This window comes from Acanthochromis polyacanthus, chromosome 6 (assembly GCF_021347895.1).
Source record: "Acanthochromis polyacanthus isolate Apoly-LR-REF ecotype Palm Island chromosome 6, KAUST_Apoly_ChrSc, whole genome shotgun sequence".
NCBI classification, from domain to species: Eukaryota; Metazoa; Chordata; class Actinopteri; family Pomacentridae; genus Acanthochromis; species Acanthochromis polyacanthus.
The window spans coordinates 32,284,259-32,304,908 of record NC_067118.1 but is presented as its reverse complement, the minus strand read 5'-3'; the positions used below and the strand labels follow the sequence as shown (position 1 = coordinate 32,304,908).

Genomic DNA, 20,650 nt, shown 5'->3' with positions numbered 1-20,650 from the left:
CTATTTTAAGTTTGTCTACATAAATGTTCTTTCGAGCAGCGGCTGCATTACGTAAGGCAGATGTGTGGAGGGAAAAGAGGAAACAGAAGTGCCAGTGTAGCGGAAGTGGTACTGCCCTGAACGATACGCTGAACGAGACGGAGGACGGAGGCTGAATCGTCCAGAGAGAAAAAAAAGGAGGATTAAAAGTCACCAATATTGTAAGTGTAATAACCTCGCGCGTATGAATATCGCACGATAATACTAGATTTTCATTCGTAGCTCAGTGTTAGACGGGCTGTGTTATCGTGTCCGGTTGAATCCTGTTGCGAAGCCATCGTAACGGACCAACCTAACGGGTTTGTGAAAGGCTAGCGGAGCTCGCACGCTAGCACAAGCTGCTAGCATTAGCCGCTAGCCTGCGAGCTAAGCGACGGTCGGATTCCATGACACTTTGTTCTAACGGGCTCTGCAGCCTGGGCGGGCCGTGGTACAGCTGTTGAAAATGAATTAAACCCAGAAATAATCCACTGCAATACAAGATTACGTGTGCTGATAATTACATAAAACGACGTATGTTATTTGCCAACGCCATAACCGTGTTATTTTAATGAAAGTCGGCTGTCGCTTTTGCTGGCCTGGCAGTTCCCGTTGTGTAGCGGTAATGGTACATTAGACGTACATTAGCCTCTCACACTCGCTTTGCGCTATCACGAATACGACAGATTAGCACATTCAACGCAACCTTAATCCAGTTAGATCACATACTGAAATTGAATAGAAGCAAATTTTGAATATGTTCAGTCGCATTTATGAAGGCAATCGGAACATCAATTAGCAAAAGCCCGCTAGCGCTGCTAGCAACGTTAGGGGAGGGCATTAAAGCCTGACCCGGGAAGGCTTTGGCTGATGTAGCTAGTGTCGGTTGTAACAACGTTAAACGAGCCAATGAAACGGCCGTGCGTGCTAAATTGTAAATTGTAGTCGCTGCTAAGACTGTTGACAAATTAAATTCACCCCATTTAGGCCATAGTAGGTTGATACGGTAAGGACGAAGCAGGGTTGGAAAACACTATCGGCTAGCTGGCAGCTAACCTTAGCAAGTGATGTCTATGGTTGACCCACTTGCCAAGGGGCCCAGTTCACAGAGCTTATCCTCACTTTCCATTGAATCCAGTGGCTTCCTTGCTTAAAAGACTTGGTCTACCAAAGCAATATAAAGCAAGTTCATGTGAATTCAATGTATACTGAAATATCTGGTGAATGGATAGTGTACTAACTACTGTGAAACAGTATTCTTTGTTTGCTATTGACTATAAATTATTACTTCTCATGCTGTATCTTCTCCCCCAGTCTAGAAAATGGATAAGAACGACCTGGTACAGAAGGCCAAGCTTGCTGAGCAGGCTGAGCGCTATGATGACATGGCTGCAGCCATGAAGTCGGTGACAGAGCAAGGCACTGAGCTGTCAAATGAGGAGCGCAACCTTCTCTCTGTTGCCTACAAGAATGTGGTAGGAGCACGCCGTTCATCCTGGCGAGTCATCTCCAGCATTGAGCAGAAGACTGAGGGCAATGACAAAAAACAGCAGATGGCACGTGAATACCGGGAGAAGATAGAATGTGAGCTGCAGGAAATCTGCAATGATGTGCTCGTAAGGCTTTCCTCTTTCTTTGGTGCTTAAAAACAGTCTTAAACCATACACCTGTACAGACAGTGAATGTGTGTTGTTTATCAAGGTTATCAGAAAACTGAAAAAGAAATTACTTATTATTTTCAGAAACTACTGGACGAGTATCTCATTGCCAATGCAAGTGCTCCTGAAAGCAAGGTGTTCTATCTGAAAATGAAAGGAGACTATTTTAGATACCTGTCCGAAGTTGCATCTGGGGACAGTAAGAAAGGTAAGTGAGAACATGAGATGCATCATAACTGTGCTATTTGACAGTGTTTTATTTAATATTTATACAGCATTTCATCAAGTAATAAAATATAACCTGAATTCCTTGGATGCGATTAGCTTACAAAGTATTATTACCAAGCAAATTTTTTTTGTAGCGGGAAAATAGCTATTAAGTGCCATTGTGTTTCTTGCAAAGCAGCTGTGTTTTAATATGTAAAACAAACACATCCACTGATTCTTCAGACTGCAGGCCATTTGCACAACACCAAATTAGCTGCAAACAAACTTTGCACTTAGCTAAGAGAGTATGTAAACCCTGAAGAATTAATTGCTTCCCTCAGGACTTAGTGAAGTAAAAAAAAATAACGAAAAGGATAACGAATACTGGACCTTTTCTTGGCAGGCCACACAAACATGATTCAAAACTAATACAGATTTTGCTCCATGTCTGATTGATTTGTAATGAGCAACTGTTTTCAAAACACTTCCAACATTTTGATTGAGGTGAAAATACAATATTTTTATGTTTGTTTTGCTGCCCCCAAGTGCCCAGAATCACTTAATACTGTTTTAAAATGCTAAGTGATGTTTTTTTCCCTTCTCTTGTGCCTACACAGGTACAGTGGACAACTCCCAGCAAGCGTACCAGGAAGCTTTTGACATTAGCAAGGGGGAGATGCAGCCAACACACCCTATCAGGCTTGGCCTGGCTCTCAACTTCTCAGTCTTCTATTATGAAATCCTCAACAACCCGGACAAGGCCTGCAGCCTGGCTAAGACGGTATGAACTAAAGCCTAAAGGCATAACTGTTAAGCATTCTACAAGTGATTTTTAGAGATTTAAAGACATCATGTAATAGTTTTGAGCATTTATTTAATCTTAATTGCTATCTAACTGTGTTTAGGTAGCGCTGATGAAGTGTTTATCAACTTGAGTATTTGTTCTTCAGGCATTTGATGAAGCCATCGCTGAACTTGACACTTTGAACGAGGATTCTTACAAAGACAGCACCCTGATCATGCAACTACTAAGGGACAACCTGACTGTGAGTGCCGAGCTGCACATTGTTTGACCTCTGACTGATCCCGATGTGTTAATTCACAGGAGGTTCTAACATCTTTTTTTCTTTCTCTTTTCCCAGCTGTGGACATCAGAAAACCAGGCAGATGAGGGAGAGGGTGGAGACGGGGAAAACTAATGGAATTGCACTGTTAATCCACCTACACTCTTATCTTAAACACAGACAGCTTATATACATCCCCCTCCACTCCATCAGCCCCTCCCACTTCTGTATGACAAGCAGCCTGAATTGCTCCTGACCAACTAGTTTACCCCTCTCAGTTCACTGTGAGGTGACAGGGTAATTTTGAGTTGTTAGCAGATTCAGTCACTTTGTGGAAACATGTTGTATTGATTAGTGAGTCCATGTTGCTGTTGTTTTTGTCGGCTTTGTGTGTAGGTCTGTATGTAGTGAGCGAGCAAGTGTGAATGGATGTGAAAGATTGTGCGTATGGTCTGGGGGGGGAGGGGGGTGTTGTGAAATCTAATCGTCCTTCCAAATTCCCTTGTCCCAGCTAGTTTGTTGTGCATTTTTCATCCCTTTTTTTGTTACTTTTCTTATTTGTGATTCCTCATGATATTTACAGGTTTTATTGTATGGTAATTAAACTGGCAGTTGATTTCCACCAAACACTGTGATGGTAGGCGTTCCATTTGCTTCACAACCCCGAAACAGTTTTTTTTTTTTTTTTTTTTGTGTGTGTGTGTGTTTGAATTTCCAGACACGTACAATCCTGTATTCAACTAACTGCAATTCTGCTGTGGGCTCATACAGAAAGGAGGCAGGCTGTATTGTGACACTGACATCTTGGTGTAATGCTCCTCAACCATGTTCACAAATTCACAGTTTTAAAGTTCGAAGGGACCCCTTAAATTGTCATGTTAGATTTGTTCAGACATAAGACATTCCACATTATTAGGCTTCTGGAAAGGCAGTGCTCCTTTTTGCTTTTTTTTTTTTTTTTTTTTTAACTAAGTATGGATTGTCATTGTAGTTTTACTCACTGTTCTGGTGCTGCTTGATCTCCGTACAATGAAAATTGTATGTGCGTAAATGTGGTTCCATGTATTTTGCAAGATTGACTATCATCTGTATGTAAAACCTAAAGTAACCTTTTATTGATGTTAATTGAAAATGTCTTACCACACTGTATCAACCCTGCTTGCAAAATATTCCTCTTAAAAGCGGTTGTTTTCTCCAAGAAGTTTTTCGTGCCTGGCTTTCTCTCGCAGCCTCCATTTCATTTAGTTGGCAGCATCTGCTTGTTGTTTAAAATCTTAAAGAGAACGAGTTAATACCACAAAAAAAAAAATCTTGACCTCAGTTTTTTGTGTGTTTTTTTTTTTTTTTTTTTTTTTTTGTCTAGGTGCATCTCTCTGCTGTTAAAGATAGTTGGTGTGGCTTATCACCTTAAAAAATCAAATCAGGTCTACTTTGATGGTGCAATTTGGAGAAGCCCATTTCATCACTTTGGAAAGAAGCTCAGTGTCACAATACCATGTATCACCACTACATTCCACATTATTGTAGTTGAAGACACCATTCCACATTATAGCTGACGGTCTGTTTACTCTGACAATGCTCCAATGAATTGAAATCTTATGTTTTGAAAAAAAAATCATGTCAGTTTATTATTATGCTTGATGAAAATGCAGTTAGTGAATGTGGAACGAAGCCTGTCTGTATATCAGGTATCTACTTGCTTTGTTTTTACTGACAAGTCTTATGGCTAAAATTTGCTTCTGTAACAGTCTATTACCCAGTGCACACACGTGGTTGTGAAAATTTAGAATAGCTATAAAAAGCAGTGACGAAATGGAGATAAACAATGGTTGGTGTAATTCTAGCTTTGTGTTTATGTATCTTAAAACCATTCTAGTTTCACTATACATGTAAGAAATAGGAAAGTGTCAAAGACCATTCAGTGAAATAAAGTTTCGTTTAAGATAACAAATTACGTCTCTATTTCTGTTCACAACGAGAATTTTAACCTGAAATGTGGCAAGAAATTTAATTCGCAAAGAGAATAAAATCAAGATTTGGCGACAAGGTGTGGGTGGGCTGTGATTTCACTCTGTATAGATGTCTTTACCTGCTTGTTTAACAGCAGTGGTCACATTAACTAGCCGTTAGCATTTGATATGCTAATGTGGACTATTTTTCATCACGGAGTGTGGCGTTCTTGCATCCTCCGCGCCCTCATTGCTTAATTGAAACAATGCTGCGCGGAGGAGACGTGCAGGTGTTCCACGGCGATAATTAAACCAAAACAACGTCCCGCTGCGTGGAAAGTTGCTAGCAAACTGCTGAAGTGCAAATATCAAGTCCAACGGCGTCACTATAAAAGTAAGTTTGTTTAATTAAAACGACGCCTGTAGCATAAATGTAGTTGTTTCATGCGTAGCAGTCAGTGGCGATGTGTAGTGCATAAGTAAGAGATGCAAGTTTAGCTAATTAGCCAACTAGCTAATGTGTTTGGTAAGAGTCAATATTTCTTGAAAACTCAATTTTGAACCGTTATTCCAACTTTATGGGTTCATCAAAAACTATTCAATAGTTGGCTAATTGATGAAACTTTAATAACTGAAATGTTGTCAAATTTAGGTTGGGGATTTTTTTTTAACTTTGCACGTTTGGTATCTTTTGGCTGTGTGTATTTCAGGTGTTTTGATTTATCTGCCGGATGAACAGGCCCCTGCAATGGCTCTATATTAAGATCCACTTTAACCACACTGACATCCAGTTGCCAATTTGTTACGAATACTATAAAAAATAAATAAAATTATATGTATTGTATTATATGTATTGTATTATATGTGTGTGTGTATATATATATATATATATATATATATATTTTTTTTTTAAGGATTAAATACTGTATATAATCCAGCGCCTTCTATAATTATTGGCACCTCTGGTTAAGATGTGTTCTTTAGCTACTAATGAATTCATTTTTCCTAAATGATCTAGGACCACATTGAAAAAAAGAGGGAAATCCAGCCTTTAATTCAAGTGCATTTATTCAGTGGGGGAAAAAAATCACACATTAAGAAATAATTCTTTTGCATCAAAGCATGTGTGCCACAATTATTAGCACCCCTGATGTTAATGCTTTGTACAACCCCCTTTTGCCAAAAAAAACCAAAAAAAAAAACAGCACCTAATCTTCTCCTATAACACATTTGTCAACAATTTTCAGTGTGATAGTATGCTTCTGCAATTAATATGGAATTTATTTTAAGGCTTTCAGCACATCTTAACCAGGGGTGCCAATAATTATGGAGAGTAGGTTCAAATATAGTGATGGATTAAATTTAATAAGTGTAACTTGACAGTCACACATACAGTGTGTAAAAAATAACAAATTGAAAAACATTAAATTGCTGTTTATAAAAAATGTGTGTATATATATATATATATATATGTATATATATATACTTATTGTACACTTTAGGTCTGTGTTTTGTTTGTTTGCTTTTTTTAACAAGTCAACATGCACATTAATATTCAGTGGACTGCCACTACTTTTGAATTCTCCAGCAACGACACACAAAATATTTTATTACCTATAGTCCATTTAGCAAAATAGGGGAAATCTTTAAAAACAAACACAAAACAAGCAATAAAATGTTCAAAATATAATAAAGTAAATGAATAATAAATAGATATATATTGAAATACCGCTTATGCATTATTTGAGTGAAACAGTCCTTCACAAATGGCATACGTGAGGTCCACTTGCTATACAAATGCATGTATATAGAGTCAGAAGGATGCACATGCATTTTAGAGATACCAAATTTTTTGCTTGTAGTTTTATTAACTCAGGAGAACGTTCAATACAACTGTCATGCAATACAGGTGGCAGTTGCTCCAGTTCTGTAGCATTATATTTACAGATGTTTTTTTTACTGCTCTTTTCTCTCATCCAACACACTGTCTTTTTATTCATTGATTTATTTTTTTTGAGTAAAATGCCAAACTTCTCAAATATGATTAATCTATTCATGTAGAAAATCATTGGCAGATTATGAAAATAAGTATTGGAGAATTATTTATTTTACTTTAGAGAGGGCTTCAGAAATTACTTCAGAAACAGAGCCAAATTAACAGCTACAGAAACGCAAAGCGATACTTACGGCTGCTTTTCTTGAACCAGCTTTTACCCAGGATGAACAGCGGTGGACCGACCTATCCTCTGGCTTCTTTGTATGTCGGGGACTTGCACCCTGATGTTACAGAAGCCATGCTTTATCAAAAGTTTTCTCCTGCTGGACCCATTATTTCAATCCGTGTGTGCCGTGACATCATCACCCGCAGATCTCTGGGATACGCCTACATAAACTTCCAGCAACCAGCTGATGGTACAGTACACACTGTGACCAAAGCCCCTTCAGTTGTAACTTAAATTGAAGACTTTACTATGGCACTTTAACAAGTCACTGTACTAGTTCGTGTCCTCAAGTTTTCTTGGTGTGCAGTTATGATTCTACTACTTGGCCAATTCTCTAGAATATATTCTAATTCACTGGAATAGCCACTCTTGGTCTATGACTGTTTCCGACAATTACAGAAATACAATTTTTGATGAGCGTAAGTGCTAAGCTGTAATTTTTTTTAATGTGATGCAGACGAGGATACTCTCTTTAGAATTTGCAAATTGGAAAATAGACACCAGACTGTGATTTGTAGAGTCCTTAAAAGTGTTGTGCTGCTTTGTGACAGAGAAAATAAAAACTTTTTTATTTTAAAAGATTTTTTTTTCTTAAATAAGGATTTCTGAATTTTGTTTTAGCGGAGTGCGCCCTGGATACGATGAACTATGACCTCATCAAAGGTCGGCCAATTCGAATAATGTGGTCTCAGCGTGACCCAGGACTCAGGAAATCTGGCGTGGGTAACATCTTTATCAAGAACATGGATGAGTCCATTGACAACAAGGCGCTTTATGATACCTTCTCAACCTTTGGCAATATTTTGTCCTGCAAGGTAAGTGACCATCTTTTGATTATTGCATGCTTAGTGTAGCTCCCTGATCTTAAACAGCAGTTTGCACACAAGCTGTTGATTCAATGAATATACATTTTGCATGATTTAAATCCTTTGTAGGTTGTTTGTGATGAAAAAGGATCCAAAGGCTACGGGTTTGTTCACTTTGAGACTCAGGAGGCTGCAAACCGGGCCATTGAAACCATGAATGGGATGCTGCTTAATGATAAGAAAGTGTGAGTGAACTAAATATTTTGATTTGATCAATTTAGTTTTCAAATGGTGACAAAAATGCAATCTAAACAATAAGCTCAGACAAAGAGTAGAGCAGAATATGTGTGTTAAGTGTGTAAACTGTTCACAAATGCTGAAGGCTGTATTCAAGACATCACAGACTTGATGACTATTCCGTGTGTTTTGTTGTTGTTTTTTTGCTCAGTGAAGTGTCAGGTAAATGGTTGAAACCTGGCATTGTCAACTCAGAGGCCACTTTCCTGGGGGAAACATGTCAGGGCCAGCCTAGGTCAGTGAATAAGTAGGATGTGTGTCTAGGTTTGTTGTCTTTGTGTGTACTTTGAGTATCAGGTGACAGTGTTGCATAAAGTAAGACATTTAAAAATATCAAATCTGTACTGTGTAGATTTTTTTTCTTTTATTCCTAATGAATGCAGAAATCAAGATTTGCTTCCTGTCAGATGTTGTTTTCTGGTCCAATCAATGTTTTGTGAAGTATTTAGTGGTTTTAAAAATGCAATAAATTTGTTATACATTTAAAAAATGCATGTTATGTCTTAACATTTTGTTTAACCCTGTGTTTTAGACTTCTGTCCGCATTGATTGCTGCATTTTCAAAGCTGTGTGCTGAAACCAAACATATATATTCTAATATTATGGACACGAAGCATTGTCGCTAAATTCCTTTAATCCCTTAAGTTGTTCTTCCCCTGCTTCACGGGTTCGATTCTGTCTGCAGTTTTGTTGGCCACTTCAAATCGCGCAAGGAGAGAGAGATGGAGTCTGGCTCCAAAGCTGCCAAGTTCACCAACGTCTACATCAAAAACTTTGGTGAGGACTGCACTGATGAGACACTCAAGGACATCTTTTCAGCATTTGGTAAGAACACTTCACTATGCATTCTTTTTGTCTTGTTTTTAAATTTATCTCTACGATTGGTGGCAGAACAGTCAGTTATGGGATAATCACTTTGCATATCACGGTCTGGTTTGTGCTGCCAGGGAGGACGCTGAGTGTGCGCGTGATGAAGGATGAGAAGGGTCGTTCTCGAGGATTCGGCTTTGTAAACTATGGCAACCATGAAGACGCTCAGAAGGTAATTTGTGCATCAGGTTCAGTTTGATTACACTGATGTTCAGGTCGAACTGCAGCTTTGTTAGTGCTTTACCATTGCATGGCCTTAGAACATTGTCTCAATAGTACCATCTTGATTTTAGTTTCAAGATTGTTCAGAAATGTTTGAATTACCTTTTAATTGTCAGAGTAATGCGTTTTTTTTCCTGCGAAGATGACACGCTGATTAGAGCTGCAAGGATTAATCATAGTTGTCAATGATGAAATTAATCTACAACTCTCTGAAGGTTGATTAGCAGGGCTCTAAGCTAACTTTTCTGCCTGGCGGCACAGAGAGACTTTGCTGCACCAGTGCATGATTTGGTCGCATGTCCCCACCCCTTTTTTAGTACATGTCTTCATCAACTTTTTATGCCTTATTTGCATACCTTACTTACTAGCAAGATTGACAAAACTGCTCTGTGTGTTATCAGACAAGCAGCAACAAACCTGTAAAAAGCAAGACAGGATAAAGAATTGCAAGATTGATTTGTAAAATAACATAAATATAAAGTACTAAATCCATTAAGAGCAACCAAAAGCCGTGAAAACATGAAGGTATTTTTCTGAAAAATTTCAAATCAGTCTAATGAATATCATGCATGAATGCGATTACAGTAAGCTTTAACTTGAGCACTCAAAAGTGACCAAATAGTCATATTTTTCTTTACTTCTCTGTGGCAATATAGCGAATATCTTTGGTTCGTGGACAAACAAAGACATTTGAGGATGACATCTCAGGCTTTGTAAATCTCAGATTACCATAATTCAGCTGTTTGACATTTTATAGACCAAACAATTAATTGATCAACTGTAAAAATATTCTGCACTGGAATCAACAATGAAAGAATCATTAATTGCTGCCCCCATGTTGGTGCTTCTAACCCTTGGTCTTTCAGGCAGTCGATCAAATGAACGGAAAGGAGGTCGATGGGAAAATCCTCTACGTAGGTCGAGCTCAGAAGCGTCAGGAGCGTCAGGATGAGCTGAAACGCAAATTTGACCAGATCAAACAGGACCGCAACCAGCGCTACCAGGTGCTGCTGCGTTGTATTGACACGGGCATCGCAATCTAGAAACTTTTTAATCACTTCTTGTTAATCATCTTGCATTTGCCTTTTTTTGGAGTTAAGAGATATATGTTTGGGATTAGACTTAAAGTTTTGCAGTGTTCTCAAAGGGAGGCCCTTAGATGTTTTATTAGACATAAATGTTTATTATAGAAGATGGGCTTTGCATAACAGTAATGTCAAGTGGCTATGTCTGTTGGAAAACCCTGACCTCATCTTATTCAATATTGTCATTATCTGTAATATGAACTGATAAATACAATCTTTCTGGGAGCCGCTGGGGGGATTATTGGTGACTGAGAAAGGCTGATAGCCAATATTTGGAACCAATATACATTTGGTGTAATGCTTAAACAGCATGTGATAGCAGAAAACCTGTCATTCATGACTAGACTTCTTGATTAATAAGGGTGACTACAACTGAATTTGTAAAACAAGAATAGGAGTGATTAAATTAGGACGCTCTCCTCTGTTTATGTGGAATCGACTGAGATTGATCAGTTTGTCTCCTGCAGTTACGACTGCTGGTCTTCTGTTTCCCTAATTTTTCCATTGTTCTATCATCTTTATTGTCCTCTGAGGTCCAGATCTTAAAGCATTACTAATTATTATTTTACAGACTGTGGCTGCTGTCCAACTCAGCTGTTAGCATAGCCTTAGCCAGTGTGAGAATTGCTAATTTCCTGGTTTATAGCAACGGCTTGTTTTTTGTTCAGTTTTTGCAGTCTGTGCTTGACAGACATTTCTGAGCCTACAGTGTCTTGAGACGTGTGTTTAATTTATCAATAATCGGCCAGTAAAAATACCAATTATCAGAAAAACACTAAACATCAGCCACAGTAATCCTCCAGGCGGATAATCAGTGCATCTCTAGCAGTTACAGTTCCATGTCTATAAAAGTAATTTCAGAATAAAACAAAAGTGGCGTATTGACATGTTCATATGTTGAATATTCGCTGAGAATCTCTGTGAACCACCCAGTGGATAATATGAGCAGAAAGGTACCTATGTGAACACTGATTGCAAAAGACAACATTATCAATCGGGTATGATCGCTGGTGAAGGTGTGGTCAGTGGCTGTTTCAGATCATGATCCTGCCTGTATTTTATAGTTGTTGTTTTTTTGACTGTGCAGGATCCAATTTTGAGCTAGACAGTAGATCTGTAAGTTGAAGCCTTCAGTAACTAATGTAATCAGTAGTATTTTCCAGCATTGTTCTTTAGAATTGAGTTGTTGACTTTTGTTGTTCCTTCTAACTTGGCAGTTTGCTGTGCAACCTTATTAATAGTATCAGTATGGCTAAACAGGAGGATATTCTATGCAGAGGAGGCTATAATTTATATTGACATGTCTGTGTAAGTCTAGTACAGGAAGAGCCCATAATGGATCCAGGTGGCTTGTGCTTGTAACTGTAACAGGAATTTCTGGGACGTTCCAACCATAAAATGATACGTCTCAATGCAGCAACACGTCCCCTGTGAGGCCAACAGGGGATGATCATCTTGTATCTTTGTTTTGACAAAAACAAGTACAGAAATCCATTGACACTCTGAGAAAGCCATATTTGATACATTAAATAGACATAGCTGAGCATAGTGTATATCCGTCTGTATGATTACAGCAATAAATTGAACAATTTCCCAAAAACATCAGTCAGATTGACTCTGTTGTGTTCGGCTGATTGGCTGGCAAGTCCAGGATTTTCAACAGATGACAAAATCAGGGACATAACCTGGGAACACAAAGCACCGCACCTCGAGAGTGGACACTATCTGGTCCTTGATGTTATTTCACTGTTTTGTGCTTTGATCAAATGTGGAGAATTTTCCACGTCTCGATCCTGAAACAGTTGCAACCCTCAACTCACACTATTGTTACTTTTTTATTTCTAATTTTTTTCGTATTCATTTTTGACTATCTTCAGCAGTTTCCGTATTCCGTTCTGTATTGTATTAGATGCTGTAGGTTTTAAATGATCAGCCAGGTTTTTTTTTTTTTTTTTGTTTATGCTGAAAAGCTTGACAAACATTCAGTGTTTGGGAGGCATGAACTTAGCATTTCTTGCTCTTTCTGATTTCAGGGTGTGAATCTGTATGTGAAGAACCTGGACGACACCATAGATAATGAGACACTCCGGAAGGAGTTTTCCCCTTATGGCACCATCACCAGTGCCAAGGTAACGCCATGGTCCATTTTCTTTAAAAAGCCCATATTATGCTTTTTGTGTTTTTTTTTTTTTATTGTGTGTTTAGTTTTTGTGTTCTTACAAAGCTCAAAGGCTGTTATTCTCTCCCACAGAAAATACTGCTACTCAATTGTTTGAAACGCCTCATTTAAGGTCCAGGTTTTTCTTTTGTTATTTATTAACTCCACGTAACACTTTTGCGTAATGCTCCCTCGCAGCTTTTTTGGTCCTCAAAGAATGAGCAGCTTCAACACAGTCAGGGTTCTCACCAGGATTTTTTTACAGCGTAACGACAGGTCCTCCCGCATGCGCAAAAGCCTTCATTAAATCTCGCGAGCGGCCGGACCAGATGTCAGCCAATAAGTGTCACGCAGATGCTCCAAATGCTCGTGATTTAGGTCACTATTCACCATACATGGCATCACGGAAACAACCGAGACATGCTAATTGTAACCCCGAGATTGGAAGCGACTCTTAATTTTAGACGGGAACGGGTCAATCGACAGGAAAGTACGGCTGAGGTGGGGAGACATAAATTACCCTAGATAGGCACCCAGTCGATAAAAACAAACGCACATGGTGTTATCTGTCAAAATAACAGCATAGCAGCCCTAATCACAGCGTAATCTTTTAAACTGACAGCGTAACGGGCCGTTACGCTGAAATGCGCTGGCGAGAACCCTGACAGTTCACGTTTATTTGCTTGCTAAAACACTTCTGCCACATGCCTGTCTTTCTCTATACGGATAGACCTGGTTTATGGTAGATAGCTGATGTTACCATGCTTTTGTTGAGCCAGCTGACCAACTACAGGAGACTGTAGTTTTCCGGTATGGGATCTTTAAACATACGGGGACTAAATGGAGCCTTTCAAAAAGCTAATGTGTTTTTTAACACTAATCAGAGTTGATATATTCTGGTAGACTCCAAAAATAAAATTGTGAACATATTATGGGCAGTGACAAACTTTATGAAGTCCATTTCTTTTGTGTATGTGTTTAAATAAATGCATATATCTACCTATGAATTTTTGACACAACTGGGAAGTATCACTATGTCAGAGTGTAGCTCCGCTGAGAGCTCCCACATATCAAATGAAGATATTCACCGAACCAGAAAGACACGGAGACTGTAACTTTTTACTTGCAAGGGTAACAGCACAGTGTAACAAGACACATTAGTGCGAGCTACAAAGACTGCTCCCATACGAAGTTTATTTTATACACAAGCAGAAACGAAAACATAGCATAAGATAAGAAATAGCTCGAGTTACACAAGGGGGTGTGCTAAGCTGTAAGAGTGGAAATATACTGACTAGAGGAGCAAGATGTGTGTGTGTGGGTATGTAATGAAGATTATTCTATAAAGACACTATATACAATCAGTTAATGCCCTAGGGCTTGATTATGATAAATATATTCTCAAATTCAACTCTAACACACTACATGAAAGCCTGACCAATATGATGTAAAGCAAATTTTGCACACTAAACAGCAACTTTCAAGTATGAAAGTCTCTGAACCTCAATATGATTTAAAAGTGGTTGTTAAATGCTGATAGTTGTCATAGTAAATTATTGTTGCACTACTCAAATAACTCAATCATGTATTTTCATAAACACTGCTGAATAATCACTGTGGAAACGGCAATATTAGAATAAGATTGTGCTGAAATCAGACAACCACTAGAAAAAAATGACAGCTGGTCTTTTAAACAGCTTTCTTGTGCAATCTTCTGATTCTTTTCCTGATTGAAGTCAGCTCAGGACTCACCACTGGCACTCATGAACGTGAGCTTCTTTCCTTCCTGTAGGTGATGACAGATGGCACCCAAAGCAAAGGCTTTGGCTTTGTCTGTTTCTCTTCTGCCGAAGAAGCAACAAAAGCAGTAACTGAAATGAACGGGAGAATTGTAGCAAGCAAGCCGCTGTATGTGGCTTTGGCTCAGCGGAGAGAGGAGCGCAAAGCAATTCTTACTAACAAGTACCTGCAGAGGCTTGCTACGATGAGATCTATGCCCAGTCCCATTATCGACTCATTCCATCAGTCTGCATACTACATCACTGTCCCACAGGTATGGATGCTAGAACAGTGACAGTAGAGAGGGGATGTGATTAATCTTTTTCTTGATTTTCAGCTCGATTGACACGTAAAGTGTGATATCATTCCTAACTAGTGTGTGAAAAGTATAAAAATATATTCAGTCTGCTACATCCTGACGTACTTCAATGTGCTGCACAATGAACGTATTATATTGCAATGATGCACGCAGACTACATTTCTATTTTGGTGTAGTTCCCAAACAGAACTTGATTTCAGCAAACCAAGCAATGTGGCGTTCAGCTTCCATTATAAGGCATCGAAATGTGTCGGCTATGATGTTTGAATAAGCACCGTGGTTGTGTTTCCATAAAAGTTACTTTTAACACAACATAAGTCTAAACTGCAGACTGTCACATTAACAAGCAGGCACAGACAGGCGAGGTACTTGGATTTGTGTGTTGAAGGCTTTTTCCACATTGCAGCACAAATACTAATCTAAAAACATCGCAGGCAGACAGTTTTTGAGTCAACATCAAAAACTTCTTTCTCATTCACCTTCCTCGACAATTTCACATTTTTTGCAAACTGTCCAGAAAATCTTACTTCACTGAGATAAAAACAGTCTGCAACATGTAAGAATAATGAAACACACCATTAATAATTAATGTGATCCAGAATTTGATACTTTGAAGCGAATTTCTTGCTTCCATCTGTTACTATGAATTTTTCCTCTGAGTTTATTTACCACGTGCAGCATCAGACAGGATATGCAAAATGTGCAGTTCAATGTAATGCAGATTAAAATTCTACTTTTCTTGCAGCCTCCTGCTCGCTCCTTCTACAACCACAGCGCTGTCAGCAACTTGAGACCAGCCCCTCGCTGGACAGGACAACCACCGAGACCGCAGGGTGAGCAGATAAATTCTGTAATTCTATAGAGTGTCCCAAAAAAATTGACGTCATTAAAGATGTCCATATTGGAGTGACTACATGGTCAGGAGAAATGATACTTAATAGGATTTATTCTACAAATTTCAAATGAAAAATTCTGGGGGATGGTAATTTTAAAATGTTCCAAAGTTATTACAGATGCTCAGTGTGTGCGCCGCTTGTGACGCGGCACACATCAGGTCGGTAGTGGAGTTCCTGCCACACTCGCTGCAGCATGTCGTGTGTAACATTCTCCAGAGCCTCAGTGATTCTGTTCTTGAGTTCCTCTACACATAGTGGTGGGATATAGACCAGTCCCTTCACGTAGCCCCACAGCAAGAAATCGCACAGTGTTAGGTCAGGGGACGTTTCAATAGCACGTTGTCTCCATCATCACCACGTCCAATCCATGTCACTTCTGTAAGCAAAAGGAGCAAACAAATTTTCAACAAATTATTAGATGATGAAATGATGTCAGTTTTTTTTTTTTTTTTTTTGGGACACCCTGTATATGTATATTTTTTTACTACATAATTCTATATATGTTTATTCATAGTTTTGATGCCTTCAGTAAGAATCTACAATGAAAATAGTCATGAAAATAAAGAAAAACATTAAATGAGAATGTGTGTCCAAGCTTTTGACTGGTAGTGTTTATACCCAGAATGTAACAGACACACGTGTCATATTCTCAGTTGAATATACTCTTAAGTACTCTAAGTATGTAAGCATGTACTGTCAGTAAATACATCTGGGACATACGCGTGTATATCTATAATATAAATGTTTTTGTGTTTTTAGGCCCTTACTCACCCCAGTTTTCAGGTGGTTCTGTTCTACGACGTGGATCAGCCACCATCACTACAGTCAGACAGGCTTCCACTCAGGCACCACGTGTCATAACCTCCACACAAAAGACAAGTAACTACCTGAACTATAACAACCATCTAAAATGTGCTATATACACCTGATAGCACCTGACAGAAATGACATCTGTCTTTAGACAACATAGGCACTCAGACCGTAGGAGGGCGAACTGACATGCCTGCTGAGCACAGGAGCGGCCAGTACAAGTATTACTCTGCAGTGAGAAACCCTCAGCAGGTTGTTCCTGTACCCCCACCGATGACGAGACTACAGGTACTACTGTCTGTGTTGTATCATTTCATATTTATAATGCACACCCAGAACCAAAAAAAGGTGTACAAATGGCCAAGTGTAAGCATATAAACCTTGATAACATTGACTAGACCCTACATGAACACAAACAAGACAGTTCATCCCAAAACACTCTGAGGGCGTCTGTGGGGTGCAGTTGACCAAATATTGAATGTCACTCCTGTGGTGCATTTACTCATTTAAAGAAGCAGCTCTTTAATGATGGTATGAATTTTAAGACAAATTTGACCTCCTAGTGTAGATAAGAAATCTACCTAAGAAGCTGACTTGTAACCATCACACTGGAAGGAACTATGAATATGAGGCCCACATTAGAAAGCAGAATAACCGACAAAATGACTGTTTTTGTACGATAGTTGTGATACTTTTCTTCAAGCTGACTTGGATCTAAGCAGCATGTTTTATGTTTTCTGTGTATCAGTGGTTATCTCAAAGCAAATTTATTGTTTAAGATAACATTTTCAGACAATTGGTGTCATTGCTCGATGTCCTCAGGTTGGTCCTGCGCCCGTCGTGGAGCCACCAGCTCATGTTCAAGGACCAGAGCCGCTCACTGCCTTGATGCTCGCTGCAGCTCCACTCTCAGATCAGAAACAGCTTCTTGGTGTGGAATGCCTAACGTTTCCTAATGGTTTTTTTCCCCCCTTTTATGCACGTTGAAGGCGCTCTTGTGCGTTTGTCGTCACTTCTGTGTCTCTGTTGTGGCACACAGGGGAGCGTTTGTACCCGCTGATTCATTCCCTCCACCCAAACCTGGCTGGAAAAATCACTGGGATGCTGTTGGAGATCGACAACTCCGAACTGCTGCACTTGCTGGAGTCGCCTGAGTCCCTGAGCTCAAAGGTATAGTTCTGACCATTTTTCTTGTGGCTGATTAAATATCTAAACTGTGGACTGTGCATACAGAGTGCACCTAAATCAGTCCAGATGTGAAGGCAAATTATGGCAGACATAGATGCTGTTATCTTCAACCTCATTTTCAAACAGAGTCCTTGCTGTAGTGACCATTAGCAGAACACGCTGAGCTGTTATTCCATCCGTCTTTGTGGTTACAGTCTGTGGTCTGAACCTAAAGTCCAGAAGAATTGGTGCTGTCTCATGTGTTTTCATTATGTCCTGAAATGTTGTAAATGTCAAACCTTCTCTTTAACAAACATTAAGCTGTTTAGTTCACTAGTTCATTACCACTGCTTGTCTCGCAAACACCTGCTTGAGTCAGCTTATAATTTCTGGATTATGGAAAGATTTTACTGATCACCTCTGCTGATGTTTCTGACTCTTATATGAGGAGGTTCTATGTACAACTTCAGGTGTTGATAATGTCCAGAGAGTTTTTTGATCATATTCTGCACTATTGCACAGTTTTTATTTGGTCCTGCTATTTCATGTGTGCTTTTAGTTTGTCCCATTTCATGCACACAATGATACAATGGATAAAGCTGAAAATTGTAATCTGAACTTTTTAATCATGGATAAATATGACATTTTGTTTTAACCTTTTGAACCCCAAATCCCACCAGCAGACATCTTTAGAAAATTTCCAAAATGACACCATTTATCAGAGCCAGAAACTGTAGCAACAGAAAGAATCATGTCATTTTCGATTTTGTGGCAGAGAATTAACCAAATACAAGTTTAATGTCACGATTTTAAAATTTTTAATCACTATTTACACTAACTGGATTCTGCAAAAATTCATGTAGATTTAGAAAAAAAAGGATTACCTTGTACTGTCTTATTGTGTTTTTCCATTAGCACCTACTTGGCTTGACTCTACTCGGTTTGTGAGGTTTTCCATTAGAACGTAGTACCTGGTATCAGGTACTATTTTAGTACCTACTCGGCCAGGGTTCCAAGTAAGGTGAGTCAAGCAGATAATGTGACGTCTAAAGAGTGCAGGCCACTGATTGGACAGGGAGTGACGACACAAAAGAGCAACTCCTTCACGAAAACTGAACTCGCCATTTTAAAAACAACAACAAAAAACTGGCAACAGCGACGGTGCGTATTGCTCTTCACGGAACAGGGATCTGACAAACAGCCATAGACCGAGCAGAAGGTTTGCCATCGGCCCGATGTCCTCCATTGTTGTATGTCGCACACAAATGACATTAAGAGACTTCCGGGCCGCCGTGCTATGACTCCACCCACGATGAGGTGAAAAACGTATTGTAATGGAAAACGACCTAAACCGAGTCGAGCCGAGTAGGTGCCAGTGGAAAAGCGCCTTTATTGTTCTGGTAAATAGATTTCGTTTACCTTTTGGGGGTGGACTGTTTCCCTGTTTTAAGCCGTTTACTGGCTGTTGCCTCACATTTATTAATAATGAGACTGCTGATAGGAAGTCATTCCATTCTCTCTTCTCACTTTTGGTCAGGTGGACGAGGCAATCGCTGTCCTACAAGCTCACCAGGTGAAGCAATGTTCTACTAAGAAGTGAGGAGAACCTTCAGGTCAGCAACAGCTTCTCTGCTGAAACACTTTTCTTTATCAGTGAATGGCTTCTTAGTGCACTGTTACATTTGCAACATGCAGTTTTAAGGTTTACAATTACTGTTTGCTTGAAGTGTGTCTGTTCCATTACTGGCATTATTGCTCATTTTGACTTAAGTGGCAGGTTTGAAACTTTACCTGTAGGGCTTTTTTGCCCTCTGATGGCAACTGAGCACACACTTAACCCTGTCATTTTTTTTTCCAGATGTTATGGACTTTCTGGAGGAGGGAAAACGTTACAAAGTGTAAAATTTTGGAAGAAAAAAAGATGGAGAAAGGAAAGGTTCTGTGTGGATTATATGGATAAGAGATTTATGAAGAAAGCTGTTATGTTGTTGCAATACCTTTTGTTAGATAAAGTTTCCAGTACATGCATTAAAACGGTCTTGTGTCATTTGTTAGTATCAAACACAGAAGTGCTATGATCTAGTCTGGGTTTAAGGTTGTCCTTCACACCTTTCTGTCTCATCCCCTCCTCCTCAGTATGCATGTTAGGAACTGAGACATCCTTTTGTTATGATGTACTAAGATCAATTTGTGTTTCACGGGCCAGAGGAGGCTGAAATTAGTGAAATGAGCTGAACCTATTGTGTCACCTGGCAAAGAACGTGTCCTACAGTGAATCATGAATCTGTAATGAACTCATTACTGCCTCATGACATAGAAAGAAGGCACCCTCTAGTCCCTAAAAGTTGGTTGTGGTTGGTGTTTCTTCAGTGAGCTCATTCCACACTCCGAAGCCAGCTTATTTTAGCTGAAGAAGTTATCTCTTTTTTTCTGTTTTACATGACTAACTGATTGGTTTGGCGAATACGTTAACTGCTTGTCATGATGACAATACAACCAATTCTGGATTACGGCGACACAATTTACAAAATGACCCCAAGTACCATGCTAAAAAAATTGGAGACTCTTTATCTATCTGCCATCCACTTTGCCTCAAACACACCCTTCCACACTCTCCACTGCAGTCTCTATAAATAGGTGAGTTTAAGTCGATTCTTGGCAAGACACCTCCCTGCCTGTCTTCTCTTCTTCACCTCAGCCATAATTCATATCTCACTAAGTCTAGTGAATACATCTAGCTCATCATCTCCAATGCTTCTGTTTTTGGGAGCAACTCCTTTCGCTTTGCAAAACACTCTCAAACTTTCAGCTTTGACTCCACTCGCCACCTTCAAGCTTAAACGCCAATAGACTGTAGTTGACTGTTGGTCCTGTGGATCACTTCAGACCTTACTTACAGTGGAGGACAATAATTTTCAAACACCCCATACATTTGCATGTATATTGCATTAAGAATCACTCTTAGGTCTTCAAGTGTAATTTCTTTTAGTAAAATCACAGCCAAAACACTAAACAAATCTGGAAAAACCCTTTAAAAACTTAAAATTGAGTATTGAGTCATTTTTAAGTAGAATTTGTATTTGTTTTTTCTTGTATACAATAAACAAAAAATATATATGTAAT

The 20,650-nt window shown here is 39.1% G+C and overlaps 2 protein-coding genes across 2 annotated transcripts; both read left to right on the top strand.

The window, feature by feature from the left end:
- Nucleotides 1–58: 58 nt before the first annotated feature.
- Nucleotides 59–4,898, top strand: LOC110956239 (14-3-3 protein beta/alpha-1-like). Its single transcript, XM_022201579.2, has 6 exons — nucleotides 59–200; nucleotides 1,333–1,634; nucleotides 1,761–1,884; nucleotides 2,501–2,664; nucleotides 2,834–2,929; nucleotides 3,026–4,898. The coding sequence occupies exons 2-6, from the start codon at nucleotides 1,341–1,343 to the stop codon at nucleotides 3,080–3,082; spliced, it is 735 nt and encodes a 244-aa protein (XP_022057271.1). The 5' UTR covers nucleotides 59–200; nucleotides 1,333–1,340; the 3' UTR covers nucleotides 3,083–4,898.
- A 2,217-nt stretch (nucleotides 4,899–7,115) lies between these two features.
- Nucleotides 7,116–19,655, top strand: LOC110956232 (embryonic polyadenylate-binding protein-like). The gene is made up of 15 exons (XM_022201573.2): nucleotides 7,116–7,308; nucleotides 7,740–7,933; nucleotides 8,054–8,169; nucleotides 8,907–9,046; nucleotides 9,169–9,263; nucleotides 10,180–10,317; nucleotides 12,432–12,527; nucleotides 14,349–14,609; nucleotides 15,400–15,487; nucleotides 16,310–16,429; nucleotides 16,512–16,648; nucleotides 17,183–17,291; nucleotides 17,400–17,530; nucleotides 19,065–19,140; nucleotides 19,386–19,655. Exons 1-14 carry the CDS (start codon nucleotides 7,116–7,118, stop codon nucleotides 19,125–19,127), a joined length of 1,881 nt encoding a protein of 626 aa, XP_022057265.2. The 3' UTR covers nucleotides 19,128–19,140; nucleotides 19,386–19,655.
- Nucleotides 19,656–20,650: the final 995 nt, after the last annotated feature.